A 16,650-nucleotide genomic window follows, 5' to 3' on the forward strand; every position below is an offset into this window, starting at 1 on the left:
AATTTTTGCAAGAATCAGGGGGAGTATCTTCCTGAATTGTTCCTGTTCAATGCATCATATTATACTCTTTTTCCCTTCATGAAGGTTTTTAATGAGGTAATATCAACATGAGATCATATGTCATACTTTCTGTTTTCCCCACCGGGTTTTTAGGAAAGTATATACGACATATTTATTGTCCTCTAAACTCTATGGGTTTTCTCGTATTAAGTTAAAAAAGACAATAACCATTATATGTTGCATCATTTTCTCCTTATTTTTCCCACTGGGTTTGAAGGAGTTTTAGCAACATATGAAACACCTATCTCCTCATATTTTTCCCACAGGGTTTTTGGAGGAGCTTCTCAAGATGATGATACTTACACTAACAAGCATGGATTAGGGGGAGTGTTAGGATTTAATTAATCCTATTAATCCCTGCTTTTCTAACCGAGGCGGTTGCCTCACATCCCTTCGGTCGCACCCCTTCAGGGGCTATATATATGTGTAATCCCATCATCAATGAGAACAAGAGTTTACTTTTACATCTTGGTGTTTGTCTCTCGTTCCTCTCTCAATCTCAATTCTAAACAGGATTCTACAAATTGGAAAGTGCATCAGTCAAATATGCAACTTTTCGTAAAAAAAATACACGATAAAATGATTAAAATCAGATCAACAAACAGGATGTGAGGTTAGAAGCCGCGTGACTCAAAAACGTCAACTAAGACGGTTGTAAGAAGCCGTGCCTAGTGTCTAGTGGCATTATTTGCACCTTTGTTATTGAGTGAGTAATGTGAAACATGGCGTTTGTTCCTTCAGCGCGAATGCACAGCGATGCGTGGAATCCGAAGTTCCTTCTCTTGTGCCCTTATTTTCTTGATCAATTCCTCGAAAGATTGAGGTATATAGTGGTACTCGTGGAACATTAGCCCTTTACTCCTACATACGTTCAGGAAGAGAATGACACTAGAATTAATCATATATTCAATGCAGTAGATACTGATCGGGTGCAACTGTGCGGGGGAGGCAAGGTAACTATTGGAAGGAAAACATACCACACGCGAGGATTGCAGTACGTGATAAGATGATCAACAATGGTGAAGGGACGCACAGAGGGGCGGATCCTCTCTGTCCTGTCGTGTATCTGGCAGGAGTCTGCCAATCGCTCGGACAAACCAGTGCCCAGCGAATGCACCACAATGGGGTCCGATGGTAGACTGAGGTAAATGGAGTTGCTGCTCAAGGAAGGGAGGTCCCTGGCTGAGACTGACAGGCATCGGTCGCGGCTGAGAAACAGCGCGGTGTCACCTATGTTCTTCACCTGGATGAGCTTACGGCGTTGGCCGCCGTTCAGATCCACTACATAGAGCCTGCAGACCAATTGTCGCGACCAGTCCATCGCATTCCATTCTGCCCCATTTGCATAAGGAGCTGGCTGCCGGACGGCGAGCAGCATCCTTCCTCCAGACTCCACGAGGTAAAAATTACAGACTTCGCGGTCAGCAGAATGTGGAGCGCGAGCAATCACCACCAGAGAGTTCTCTTGCGGTCCGTTTCGTCTCGGAGGGTATAGCTGCACAATCTCACTCGAACAACACAGGGTGGCATAGAGCCTTCCTTGGAAGGGCAAGGCGCACCAAACATAGAATCCTCTGTGGAGGACCTCCCAATCTGAGCCCGGGTCGGCAGCAAGCACCACGTCCGTGTAGGGGAACCAGACCACCACGGCAATGGAGTCTGCGGAGGACGCCGCGCTGCTGCACACCGCGGCGTTCATGTCAAGCAGGGACCCCTTGTGCCTGACCGCCTGGTGGTACAGAGTAGCGAGGGGCTGGAAGTCGACCACGTCGCGCGTGAACGGGTGCAGCACGCGGACCGCGGTGGTGGTCTTGTGCATGAGGATGACGAGGCCGTCGGTGAAGCCGATGATTCTGTGCCGCCGGAGCTCCGGCAAGGGGACGCGGAGGCGCCTGGCGGTGCGCGTGTGGAAGAAGACGATCTCGCAGGCGTCGTCCGGGCGGACGGCGTCCCCGTCACAGAGCGCGACCCAGCCGCGCGGGCGGAGGCGCGGATCCCGCAGATTGGGGTCGCGGGGAGCGGGCGTGCAGGTGCGCCAGCCGAAGCAGACGGCGCGGAAGCAGATGTAATCGACCACATCGCCGTCGCCGGCCAGGAGCCGGCAGGTGATGAGGCCCACTATGTCGGTGGGCAGGGACACCCAGCCACCGATTTGCCGCGCCGGCGCCGGCGCCGGCGCACTGTGCTTGCACGCGGCGAGCGGGGCCAAGGCGGAACATTTAGACGGTGTGCCTCCGGGAGGAAAAATGAGATGGGTACCTGACCAGGCCGCCGGCGTCGGGCGAGGAGATGGGAGCACGCCGCCGCGGAGCACCCGCCCGTCTCTCCCGTGAATTTGGCTCGATTCGGCGACTCTTGCGTTTCGCCTTTAAGACCTTTCCCGTCTACAATACAAAGATCCAGAGACGCGCTCGGAATCGGAAGGGAGGGAAATATCCCGAGTATAATGAACTTTAAAAGGTGTTTGTGTGCAATTCAAAAAGATTTAAAAGGCAACAAGCGTTTTTTTTTAGGAATAATATCCCGCTTTATTGATCAAGTATAATCAGAAGAGAGTGCCTCCCGGATACAATCCGGGATTATTACATGAAAAATAGAGTAACTAGAGGACTCACAAGATCTAGCTAGGATATGTGCCGCGACATCAACAAACGATTTACATGACTAAAGCGAACAGACGAAAAGAACGAAGCCAACTCCTTGATATCAGCAGTGATGAGCCCCACCGACGCGCGATCAGCCGTCGAAGCAATTGGTTCTCGGAATAATTGACAAACAGTCTGACTGGAAAACGGCCCTTGAAAATCCTTCCTCACGTGTGAGAGCCACCGCACGCCGCAGCGCCGGTGCTTCAGCTAATTCTGGGGCGGTAACCTCGACAACATGTTTGATTATTCAGATACTTTCAAATTGAACTCCACTACAAATCAAACGTCAATTTTTTAACCATTGCAAAACGAACGATTTTTATAGCAAATGTTCTTCGGGATGGCAGGTTTTGTTGGCCAACATGGCAAATCTGTCTTAGATATATTTGTTTGGTCAGAAAACTATTGTTCTTGCAAACTAAATTTGCCATCATTGCGCCAACATAAATTGCCAAGAAAAACATCATATTTGTCATGCCATAAAATCTGACGTCGCAGTTTTAGTGTTTCATTTAAATTTTATCTATTTTTTTTATTTTACCTATGACACAGTAGTTAGGTTTTTCTTTTCGGGAAAACATCGACCTATTCATCAAACATAATGATAGTACAGACAACACAAAAATACAAGTAATAGAAATAACATTTTTGAAACCTTATATATTTTATGTCTACCTTTTTCCATAAACATAATACATATTTTTTATAAACTTTTCACATTTTAAAAATACATGATTAAAATTATATAAAAATATATTTTTATGTCTAGTTTTTTGCATACACATTATACATTAGGAACATTTTTAATACACATTTAATATTTTCCAAATACATGATCATTTTCGAAAATATATTATTTTTTACGTCTACCTTTTTAGATAGACATTGTATGTTTTTCTATACATCGAGACCATATTTTATAGGCACACTTAACAATTTTGAAATATGTGATTAACCTTTTTTTAAACAAATTTTTTTTATTTCTATTTTTTTATGCTCATAGTAATTTTTCTGTATACATTATACATTTTTTATACAAAAGAACCATTTTAAATATATTTGCTACATTTTTTAAATACATGATTTTTAATACACTTTATACAATTTTCGTATATATTAGAAATATTTCCTATATCCGTTTTGCATTTTTCTAATGCGCAATCCACATATTTTAAACTTTTGTATGTAAATTTAATTTTATAGTTGATATGTTCTGAAAAGTTCGAAATACATGAAAATGTAAACAAATAAAATGCAAAATTGTAAAAAAGACTGAAATTGAAAAACGTGTTATAGACTTGACCGGGTTGGGCCGTCCCAGTTGGACGGCTGCCTGTAGCGAGACATCCTTCTATTTCTCAAAAACCGAGACATAGGATGTCGCTAGTGTTTGGGGCACATGTTTCTTCCTTTTTCATTTTAAATTTGTAAACGTATTTTCAATTTGTGAACATATTTTGAAATCGTAGACAGTTTTCAAATCATTAACAATCTGCAAATACATTAACATTTTTTGAAATCATGAACATTTGTTAAAAAGGTGAACATATTTTAACAATTTTGAACATTTTTTAATTCACGGACATTTTTTGAAATTGTTAATATTTTTCGAACACATGAACAATTTTTTGAACCGGAGAACATTTAAAAGAATTTGGGAACAATTTTAGGAATTGGGAAACATTTTCTGGTTTTGAAGAACATTTTTTCAGCTGATGAATACCTTTTGAATCCATGACCATTGTTTGAAATTTGGGAACAGTTGTCAAATTCCTGAAATAAAATTGAATATTGTGAAAAATAAAAAATTTGATGAACAATATTTGGAAATTCATGTACATTTTTTAAATCCATGTAATGTTTTTAAAATTTGTGAACATTTTTTGAAATTCCAAACATTTTTTTCAAATAAAGAATATTAGTAAATACGTTATCATTTTTTCAAACCCTGATTTTTGTTCAAATTCATGGATATTTTTGAACTTGTGTACATTTTTTGGAACACGTGAACAGTTTTTTTGAACCGGTGGACATTTTCTAAATTGGGAACAATTTAGAAAATTCAGGAACATTTTTGGTTTTTGAAGAATATTTTTTTAGTTCATGAATACTTTTTGATGACGTGAACATTGTTTTAGTTTTGTGAACAGTTTTTAAAATTTGGGAACTGTTTTCAAAATTTGTGAACATCTTTATTATTGTGAAAAATAATAAAAATTGATGGACAATTTTTTTGGAAATCCATGTACATTGCTTGATATTGTGAATATTTTTTTAGTAGATGAACATTTTTTGAAACCGTGAGTATTTATCAGTTCACAAACATTTTTTCAAACCATGCACATTTTTTGAATTCAGAAACGTTATTTTCGTAAATCGGCAACTATTTTAAATCCTGAATTGTCTTTCAAAGGGAAAAAAACTTAAAACAGAAAAAAAATATTCTTCAAAACGACCAGAAAAAATGTTCAAGATCCACATTAAGGAACAGGTCTTCGCCCTATTCTTCAACTATCGAGTCAATGTGATATTGAGATGCATTACAACTAAGCACCCTCCTAGCCCTCTCAGGCCATCAGCATTTCTATTCGTTGGATCGCAACTTTTAGTCGTTTTTGGCCGTCGGATTCGTTGTTAGTCCCACCTAAATCTCGTGTGCAGGCTAACTCGCGCATCAGGCTGGGCTAGTTTTTCGGGCCGCTGCTTCGGTGGCTTTTTTGGGCCTCTTGCGTTCAATTGGGCCTACTGGGCATGTACTATACCCTAAAACAAAATGTAGAAACTGCTCGGTTGCTGCGTCAGCGAGAGAAAGGAGAATGGGATCCGACGTTGCGCCCGCGAGAGAAAGAAGGGGATTCGGCGCTGCGCAGGAGGTGAGAGGCCGATGCGGACGGTTGCTGCGAGAGAAAGAGGAGCAGATGGATCGATCAGTCATGGCTCTCATGGCGACGGTGCACCCTATCTGTCCGGCGGCGGGTGATGTTGCCACTGCCACATGTACGACGCCCCATCTCTCTTTCTCCCACGATAGCTCGCTCGCCTCAACCCTTTCCCCTCTCTCTCGCAGGTCCTTGGTAGCCCTAATCGCGCCGGCGGCGGAGCCGGCGACTCTGGGTCATGTCGCCACTGCCACATGTAAGCCCCATCCCCGCACCCCCAACTCTCTTTTGTTCGCTGTAGAAGAACCCTAGCCCCCCATCCACCCCCTGCTCGATTCTACGTTTTCGTGGGAGCTATAACAGCGCGAAAGGCAGTGTCAGGTCCGCAAGGCAAGAATTCAGCCGCGCCAAGACTATACCTGAGCGAGACTTTTCTAGGGACGCAAAGGGTGAAGATTAGTTTTTCTGTTCTTTCTTAATTCTTAATTTCTGATTTGATGTTGCTATTTTGATTCCTTGAAGTGAGTCATGTTCAAAGACATCCTCACATTCATTGGAACTGGTGATCAGAGATCGAAAACACCTGTACGTCCCAATCGTGACCATCAGTCAATGTCACATCGCATTCATCGTGTAGCCAAAAGGAGAGCCACATAATTGAGCATGAGGTATGTTGCTTTGCTTCTGCTAGCCTACTGGTGCGAAAACTCTTCTTGCTTGCTTCATCTTGTCATTTTTCCGTTTACTGTTGGATCTTAGTCCGGATTGCGTTTGTTGGATTCCACCTGGTTTCGCTCATGTGATTTAGCTTGTGGATTTGGGGCTAGGGTCTAGGTAACAACGAAAATGAAAAAACTTACGAATCAATGAAAAAGATGACATGGCAATGTATTTAATCGGAGATGAGGATTCCTGAATACAAAGGATTGAAATTAATTTTGACTTAAGTACTACCAATGCATGGCCTTCTTCTTTCATAATTCAACTTCGTATGTTGTACATATGGTGGAATCTACAATATGATCTGTTTAATCACTGATAGCAGGAAAAAAATTCTTCCGGTGAAACACATTTGTGTTGGCTTTGATACGATGTAAGGTAATCATTATTTTTGATTGAAATGGTTAGTTCAGAGAGGCTATGGCTGGAAAATATGTCCACTAACTCCATATCGCGTAATTGATTATGTTATATAGTTGGAAAATAAAACTGTGCTAGCATTTGCAATCTGAAGATTAGGTCTGTATAATAACTATGTACAAATAGGAAAAATCTCTAACTTTGTCGTACGATAATGATTTGCCAAACTATTAACATTGTAATTTGGAATAAAAACATTTTAGGAATCTCTTTTTTCTTCTTACATTTGTATTTGCAATAAACATTCTCTTCGTTCTTAAGGTATTTGGATGAATAGTTGTTCAATTTGTATTATCCTTTCATTTCTAGAATTATCTTTTCCTTACATTACATTTTTAGAATAAAGATGTCTTACATTTTCTTGGGATTCTTGCCAAATGGCACCGAGTTGGATTTCTGCTACCAGTTTCTGCTCCCGGGCTCATCTGCACCCCCTCTCAGAAAAAAAAATCAAAACAAATGCTAGAAAATTTCAAAAAATTCCAAAAAGATTTGGGTGGTAGATAATTTGATGCGTGAGGTCCGCTCCAAATTTCAACTCATTTGCACATCTGAGCAGCTCTCGGCAAAAAAGATAAAATCGGGGTCTGTAAAAATGTTTACTGTTCATGTACTGTTCTGACCCGATTTGTCTTTTTTGCCGAGAGCTGCTTAGATGTCCAAATAGGTTGAAATTCAGAGCGGACCTCACGCATCAAATTATCTACCACCCAAAAAAGTTGGATTTTTTTGAATTTTTCTAGTATTTAATTTTATTTTTTTCTGAGTGGGAGCAGATGAGCCTGGGCACCGAGTTGGATTTCCGCTACTTCATATGCTTTTCTTCTTCGAAACATATTACAGTGACCTTTCATGAGCATAGGGCATTGTTGCATCTTATCTGGATGTGTACAAAATTATCTTAATATTAGCCTTTGTGTTGCATCTTTAGTTTAGTCCAGTTTAGTCCTCACATATGTTCATCTTCCCGTTCATCAGATTCGATGGGAGACTGGGGCTGCTGCGACCAAGTGCAGCCACACAGCTCACTAAGTACTCCCTCCGTTGACAAATACTTCCTCCGTTCCTAAATATAAATCTTTTTAGAGATTCCATCACGGACTACATACAGAGCAAAATGAGTGAATCTACACTCTAAAGTATGTCTATATATATCCATATGTAGTCCATAGTGGAATCTTTAAAAAGACTTATATTTTGGAACGGAGGGAGTATAAGATGGTCTACCTTTTTTTTGAATCGGATATATATAGACATGTTTAGAGTGTTTGTTCACTCATTTGAGTCTGTATGTGTGACGCCCGGATAATTAAACTACAGTGAACCACTGTTAATGATGCCACGTCACCACGATTACTGTTACTAATCTCATGTTAGTTCAAACGATTCGAATTCAAATTCAGATTTAAAGGCAAACAACAAAGGTTTTCAAATGTTAAAACAAAAATGTTCGGGAGGTGTCAAATAAATCGTAAGCAGTTATGGCGAAGAACTCATAATTAAATAAAATATTTAAATACACAATAGTAGATAAAACAACGGTAAAACAATTACTTAAATGCTTTTAGATACTAAACAAATATTTGAACGGCTCCATTTGACCTCAAACTTTTTGTGCCACCTTGTGGTGTTGACTAGAAATGATGAGTAGGATTTCGTGTTAAACAAAAATCGTTTGCTAGCAAAACTAAATGAAAAACAGCAGAGAAATACAAAACAGAGATAATAAAGAGAGGGAGAGAGTGAAAAGGGAAAACCCCCCATCCCCCTGGACCTTAGGCCACCGGCCGGCCTACTAGGCCCAGCCCAGCCGCCTCCCTATCTAACCCTAGCCCCTCACCTCGCGATCCCCACTCCACCCCTTCGATCCCATCGTCCCTCCTCACGCCGCCAGGAAGAGAGCAGAGAGGAGCAAGAGACCCCGCGCCCGATCCTGCTCACACGCGCCCTCCTTGCCGTGCTCCGACCACCTCTGCCGCTCTCCCGCTCTTCTGGTTGGCGAGCTACTCACCTCCGACCCCCTCGCATCGCCGCCTCCTCCTTCGACCTGCACGACCGCCGGCCCCGCCCCTGCCGCACGCCCCCTGTCGCTGGCGCCGCCCGTGCCCCGTGCCTCCCATGGCCGCACCAGGCCGTGGCCAGCGCCTGCCGGCGCACGTGGGCGCTCGCCCGCAACTCGCTACTGCTCCTCTGCGCACCCGCCGATGTTGGTCGCCCCTGCCCGACCGCTTCATCACCGGCGCCTGCGCCTCGTCGGCCACCTCTCCGACCCGCCACGACCTCCCCCGAGCTCGCGGACCTCCCCTACCGCTCGATGTGAGGCCCCCCTCGATCCCCTGTTCCCCCTTTCCGTTTCTCAGTTGCCGAATTTCGCCACACCACAGAACTCGTTGGGTGCTCGCGCTCACCGCCACCAGCCGTGCCCACACACGCCCGTGTCGCGCCCGTGCACCACCTCGGAGCAAGCCATGGTTCCACCACCGCGGGACTTGTCGTTCCTGACGATTCCGGCAACTCCAACGCCTGCTGCGAAGCTCCCTAGATGCGCGCGACTACAGGGTATCTTCTGTTGCCCTCGTCCGCCGCTCCCGTGGACCTCCGGCGAGTCTCCGCCGCTCGGGAAGGTCGCTGACGGCTAACCCCGGCCGGTTGTCCCGTCCCTGTCTATTAGGGACTAAATGGCTCTGTTGATGAGCCCATGAGGCACTGACGGGTAGGACCCCTAGGCAATTATTCCATTTAATTAAGTTAACATAATTACAAAGTATCACATGTGGGTCCATCTGTTAAATTAACTAAATAACTAAAATCGATTAGACAGTGACAGATGGTCCACTACTAGGTATAAATATTAAATCAGTGTTGAAATTACTAGAGAGAATGACATGCGTGTCCCACATGTACTACACGGTTGACCAGCCAATAGTTGACTGGCTCAACTGGGTCCCCTGGCCCCACATGTCATAGGCTGTGGCTGGCCTCTGCTGTGTACACATAGCATTTTACTATTTAAATCGAATTAAAATAATTCCTAAAAATGAATTAAAAACTTTAAAAATTAATATTAAATAATCCGTAACTCGGATGAAAATACTTTATACATGAAAGTTGCTCAGAACGACGAGACGAATCCGAATATGTAGCCCTTCGTCCGCCACACATCTCTAGCACAGTGAACACGCAACTTTCCCCCTCCGGTTCATTTGTCCGAAAACGCGAAACACCGGGGATACTTTCCCGGATGTTTCCCCCCTTCGTCGGTATCACCTCCTACCGCGTTAGGGCACACCTAGCACCGCGTATTGCCACGTTACGCTTTGTGATGCTTTGATTGCTTTGTTATTTATTGTGTTCCCCCTCCGTTACTTCTTTTCGTAGACCCCGAGACTGCCGGCGACCCCCAATTCGACTACGGTGTTGACCCTCCTTGCCAGAGCAACCAGGCAAGCCCCCCCCCCTTGATCACCAGATATCGCCTATTCCTTCTCTCTACTGCTTGCATTAGAGTAGTGTAGCATGTTACTGCTTTGGTTTATCCTATTCCGCTGCATAGCCTGTCATTGTTGCTACAGTTGTTACCCTTACCTGTAATCCTAATGCTTAGTACAGGATGCTAGTGTTCCATCAGTGGCCCTACACTCTTGTCCGTCTGCCATGCTATACTACTGGGCCGTGATCACTTCGGGAGGTGATCACGGGCATATGCTATATACTTGATACTGTTACATTACTTATGATATTGTTCGGAGATGGGGGCTGAAGGGGCAGGTGGCTCCATCCCGGTAGAGGTGGGCCTGGGTTCCCGACGGCCCCCGACTGTTATTTGTGGCGGAGCGACAGGGCAGGTTGAGACCACCTAGGAGAGAGGTGGTCCTGGCCCTAGTCCGCGTTCGCGGATACTTCAATTAACACGCTTAACGAGATCTTAGTATTTGATCTGAGTCTGGCCACTAGCCTATACGCACTAACCAACTACGCGGGAACAGTTATGGGCACTCGTCGTCGTGGTACCAGCCGAAGCCTTCGTGACGTCAGCGACTGAGCGGCACGCGCCGGATTGGACTGGAACGCCTGCTAGGCTAGGTCTGCTTCCGGCCGCCCTCGCAACGTGCAGGTGTGCAATGAGCGATGGGCCCAGACCCCTGCGCCATAGGATTTAGACCGGCGTGCTGACCTCTCTGTTGTGCCTAGGTGGGGCTGCGACATGTTGATCTTCCGAGGCCGGGCATGACCCAGGAAAGTGTGTCCGGCCAAATGGGATCGAGCGTGTTGGGTTATGTGGTGCACCCCTGCAGGGAAGTTTATCTATTCGAATAGCCGTGTCCCTCGATAAAAGGATGACCCGGAGTTGTACCTTGACCTTATGACAACTAGAACTGGATACTTAATAAAACACACCCTTCCAAGTGCCAGATATAACCCGGTGATCGCTCTCTAACAGGGCGACGAGGAGGGGATCGCCGGGTAGGATTATGCTATACGATGCTACTTGGTGAACTTACCCTCTACTCTCTTCTACATGCTGCAAGATGGAGGTGGCCTGAAGCGTAGTCTTCGACAGGATTAGCTATCCCCCTCTTATTCTGGCATTCTGCAGTTCAGTCCACCGATATGGCCCTTTACACATATACCCATGCATATGTAGTGTAGCTCCTTGCTTGCGAGTACTTTGCATGAGTACTCACGGTTGCTTTTCTCCCTCTTTTCCCCCCTTCCTTTCTACCTGGTTGTCGCAACCAGATGCTGGAGCCCAGGAGCCAGACGCCACCGTCGACGACGACTCCTACTACACCGGAGGTGCCTACTACTACGTGGAGGCCGCTGACGACGACCAGGAGTAGTTTAGGAGGATCCCAGGCAGGAGGCCTGCGCCTCTTTCGATCTGTATCCCAGTTTGTGCTAGCCTTCTTAAGGCATACTTGTTTAACTTATGTGTGTACTCAGATATTGTTGCTTCCGCTGACTCGTCTATGATCGAGCAATTGTATTCGAGCCCTCGAGGCCCCTGGCTTGTATTATGATGCTTGTATGACTTATTTATGTTTTTGGAGTTGTGTTATGATATCTTCCCGTGAGTCCCTGATCTTGATCGTACACGTTTGCGTGCATGATTAGTGTACGATTGAATCGGGGGCGTCACAGTATGTAGTCCATATTGAAATATCTAAAACATCTTATATTTGTGAATGGAGGAAGTAATATTTTTGAAGTGTCTTTGACTATTGTTATTTATACTAAAATTTCATATATATTTTTTGGTATTGATCAGAACAGAAAGGTCATTGTTGCATTTTGGTTTAATATATGTATTATTACTGTTTTTATTTTCTATACAAATATACAGGATTTCAGCACTGAGATCGCTGGGAAGCTTTCGACAGGCCCATTGACTAATGCATCTGCTACTTAGTAGTATCAAATACTCCATCCTCTAATGGTATTGCTTATGTCCTTTACATGTATGCAACTGCGGGAAACATGACTTTGTAAGGATGTCATTTTACCGTATCTTGCCGAGAAGTTTTGTCAAGATTGGTACAGTAGTCAGTATCATAGAATGCCATTTGGCTTCATTTTCCTTCTATGACCACCTTTTGGCACATTGGTAGTTATAAATGTTGAGTTGTACATTTATGATCCAATTTATGAGATGCTACAAAAATCTTGGTAGACATGAAACCAAGAGAATGGCCAATATCATCTAAAAGAAAGAGCATGGCCAACATGACATGCAAATTGTAGAAGATGACAGTTACCAAAAGTGATAAATATTTGGTTCGCCTACATGATGGTTCAGAAGTTCTTTCACTAAAAATAGGAATTTATTTCTTCCATTTCTATATATTTGTAAAAATTACTATCAATATATTTGGAAAATAGACAGGCGCAGCAACGCGCGCCAATCATGATCTAGTTGGTAATAAGTTTTTTTCAAGATCCACATTATTCTTCCAAAACAAACACAAGCCTCCACTCCTACCACTACTATCTACTCCAAGCAGCCAGAAAAACCTAGACTACCAGCCAAAACTTCCACCCGATACTTCGTGAGCTGTGTCTCCACAATGCAAAGCAACATCGATGCACAAGCCTCCACTAGATCGCGAAGCTCTCGAACTGCCACACGATCGCCAATCCCGCGGCAGTTCCAACAGAGGGTCCTCATTGGGCTCGGCGGTCCTCCTCGGAGGAGGCCGCCTAACTGGTTGCATCCATATCTCCTGGCTCCGCTACACCATCATACCTTCTCCTCTTCACTATTGGAGCTTTCCCAGGGGTACTAGACGCCTCTTGGGTTGAATCTCCCCCTCCATTCTCCAATAAGAGCACTGTCCCAGCCACCTTCCCAGACATATTTGGTAAGGTTTGTCCTTGTATATTGACCGATTCATCTGCTAGAATGAGCCTCTTGCGTGCATTTGGATTTTCGGTTGAGGTTGGGTCCTGAGGAGTATGGTCCATATTGGAAAACTCTTGCTCAGTAGCACCCTCCTTGTACTTCCTTCATGACCTCCTGTCCCCTGTCTTCCACCTCTTGCACCCCTCCCTCCGGTTCTACCTCCTCTTCCCTGACCCTCCATACTCCCTCTTCCTCATGTAGCAAACACCGGTTGTTCAGAATTCCATAAGAGACACTCTCCCCACTCGCATGTATGTGGGTCATGAATTCCATCCCCGCATTCCTCCATTTTGTGTCTCATTAAGCCACAGAAGTAGCAGAAATCCGACAACTTGTCATAGAAGACATGGTATTTCTTCCGCTCTCTGAGTGTTATCGACACAAACCTGACAAGCGGTGTATTTACATCCACATAAATCCTCACTCTCAGGGTACTCGCCGGATTAATCTTGCCCTCATTAACAATTATAGTGAAAGGTGGTTCTCCTACCTTGGCAGCTGAGGGAGTCCTGGATTAGGGGGTCCTCGGGTATCCGGGCTATGTGATATGGGCCGAACTCATGGGTCGTGAAGATACAAGGTAGAAGGCCTTCCCCCGTGTGCGGATGGGACTCTCCTATGCGTGGATGACAAGATTGGCGTCCGGATATGTAATTTCCTTCTTCTGCAGGCCGACTCTGTACAACCCTAGGCCCCTCCGGTGTCTATATAAAACGAAGGGTTTAGTCCGTAGAGGCTATCAGAATTCATATAGGCTAGACATCTAGGGTTTAGCCATTACGATCTCGAGGTACATCAACTCTTGTAACCCATATGCTCATCAAAGTTAATCAAGCAGGAAGTAGGGTTTAACTCCATTAAGAGGGCCCGAACCTGGGTAAACATCGTGTCCCCTTTGTCTCATGTTACCTTCGATCCTCAAACGCACAGTTCGGGACCCCCTACCCGAGATCGGCCGGTTTTGACACCGACATTGGTGCTTTCATGGAGAGCTTCTCCGTTGAGTTCCCCTCCTGTGCTCGGAAGAACTGTGCGGCGTCGGCATCACTCCTCGGAAGATCCGCGAAGGCATCTAGAGAACTCCAAAGTCGAGTGAGCAAGGCATATCTTTGACCTCCAAATAGACTCTGCAAGAGAAAGGGCTTACCAGCCGCTATCTGTTCGACCTGCCGGATCTCTTCCCGAGCGCTCCGGGATTCGGTGCGCGCCTCTTTGGCCTCTTGGAGGGCCTTGGCGAGATCGGCCGCCTAGGCCGTACTCTTCTCCTCCAAGGCCTCGCACCTGCCGTAGGCGTCCTTCATCTCTTGCTCTACCTCGGTCACCCTCTCCTCATGCTGGCGGCGGACGACCTGTTCGCCCTTTAAATCCGCAGCCGCTTTGTCAGCGGCCGCCTTGCTTGCCTTCACCTTCTCCTTGGCTTGGGCAAGGGCTCTCTTGAGGGACTCGACCTCGGCCGCGCTACATGCACCCATAATCAGAGCAGTACATGCGTTACCCTCTGACTTTGGATATCCCTTTAATATATATGATCAAACTCTTTTCCAAATGCGCACATACGCCTCATTGAACCGCTTGTTAACGCGGTCGATCTCATCATCAGCCAGCTTCAGTCTTTGATTGAGGTTGGAAACTTCACCGGCCTGGGCGGTTGCCGCCAATAGGGAAGCCTATTATAAAATAGATAAGTACGTCACCTCTACCGAATACTACTTGATCCTCTGTTCGGCCTTTTTCAAAACCGAACAGAGTCTCAGGGGCTACTACCTAGATACAGGTATATTTCCTTCATATGAAAAGCGTCTAAGAGTATTATGTCGCATACCTCGAAGCATGTTAGTAGGCTGGTGAAGGCTTCGTTCAGCCCGCTCTTGGCGGACTGAACCTTCTCGACCACCGAACCCATCAGGGTGCGGTGCTCCTCCACAATGGCAGCATGTTGTAGTGCTTCCACCAGAGCATTCGGCGCCTCCGGATTAGTGAAAGTCACCGCCGGAGCTGATGCTCCCCCCTCCTTCAAAGGGGGCTGCTCGCCCGCTTCCGGAGCCGCATGGGTCTCCGGAAGGATGTCCGGCTGGGGGCCGGACTGGTCAAGTCCCCTGCCATCGGTCGCCATGGGGGTCGCACCCCCCCCCATGTCTTTGGCAGCCGAGGTATTACCATCGGGCGCCGTTTCGGTCGCCTTGCCCACCTCTCTGCGGCCTGGAGAGGTCCGTCGGGACAACACCTTGGTGTCATCCGTGATGATGGGCGGAGAGGCTGGCGGAGGCGTCTCTCTCTCCACCATCTCCGGTGCCAGAGAGCTCCCCTCAGATATCGATGGATTGGGGAGGTCGCGAGCAGGACTAAAATACACACAACATAATATGTTATATAGAAAACATAAAAGACCGGATATTTTTAAAGTATCCTTTGATACTTACGATGTGGCCAGGGGCTTTGCCCTGGGGCACCTCTTGGGGATGTGTTCGGCACCCGAATCCGAACCACCCGAGAGGGTTATCTTCCCCCTCTTGGACACCCCCTCCTCCGGGTCTGTGGAGGCTGCCCTTTTCTTTCTCCTCCCCTTGAGGGGAGAATCACTTTCCTCCTCCTCCTCCTCCTCTTCGTCTTCATCTCCCCCGTGGGAGGAGGGGACTTCGGTCTCTCTGGACACTGTGTCCGAAGTACCCTTACAGCGGAGGCCGCCCTTAGCCTCCTTGCTCTTCTTCTTGGCCTTCTTCTCCGGCGCCTGATAGGGCGCCGGAACCAGCATCTTCGTGAGCTGGGGTGTGGCCGGATCTTCAGGCAGCGGCGCCGGACACTTGATCCGGTCCGCCTTCGCTATCCAGCCCTGTGAGAGGGACGGAGAACCCGTTATGCCTAAGGATTTATGGACCAAAGGTATGTTCGGGAATCATACACTTACCGGAGTGGCCGGATTCTCGCTGTCGATGCCGATGTCTTCGGTCTTCTTCGGCCACGTCTTCTGGGCCTTAAAGATGTTGGGGAACGCAGTATTTCAAAAAAATTGCCTACGATCACGCAAGATCTATCTAGGAGATGCATAGCAACGAGCGGGGAGAGTGTGTCCACGTACCCTCGTAGACCGAAAGCGGAAGCGTTTAGTAACGCGGTTGATGTAGTCGAACGTCTTCGCGATTTAACCGATCCAAGTACCGAACATACGGCACCTCAGCGATCAGCACACGTTCAGCTCGGTGACATCCCTCGAACTCTTGATCCAGCTGAGGCCGAGGGAGAGTTCCGTCAGCAAGACGGTGTGGCGACGGTGTTGATGAAGTTACCGGCGCAGAGCTTCACCTAAGCACTATGACGATATGACCGAGGTGTGTAACTGTGGAGGGGGGCACCGCACACGGCTAAGAGAAGACTTGGTCTGCCTTTGGGGTGCCCCCCTCCCACGTATATAAAGGGGGGAGGAGGAGGAGGCCGACCCTCTCACAGGGGGAAGTCCTACTTGGAGGAGTCCAAGTAGGATTCGCCCCCCCCCCCTCCTTCCTTCCACGGGAGAGGGAAAAGGGAA

General features: G+C 46.4%; 1 protein-coding gene across 1 annotated transcript; it reads right to left on the reverse strand.

Annotated features, from left to right (window-relative positions):
• Positions 1 to 613: 613 nt before the first annotated feature.
• LOC123142696 (uncharacterized) lies at positions 614 to 15,240 on the reverse strand. The gene is made up of 5 exons (XM_044561488.1): positions 15,052 to 15,240; positions 14,685 to 14,794; positions 14,409 to 14,585; positions 1,038 to 2,426; positions 614 to 921 (listed from the first exon to the last, which is right to left on the reverse strand). The coding sequence occupies exons 1-5, from the start codon at positions 15,238 to 15,240 to the stop codon at positions 798 to 800; spliced, it is 1,989 nt and encodes a 662-aa protein (XP_044417423.1). The 3' UTR covers positions 614 to 797.
• Between the last annotated feature and the right edge of the window lie 1,410 nt (positions 15,241 to 16,650).

This window comes from Triticum aestivum, chromosome 6D (genome assembly GCF_018294505.1).
Source record: "Triticum aestivum cultivar Chinese Spring chromosome 6D, IWGSC CS RefSeq v2.1, whole genome shotgun sequence".
NCBI lineage: Eukaryota > Viridiplantae > Streptophyta > Magnoliopsida > Poales > Poaceae > Triticum > Triticum aestivum.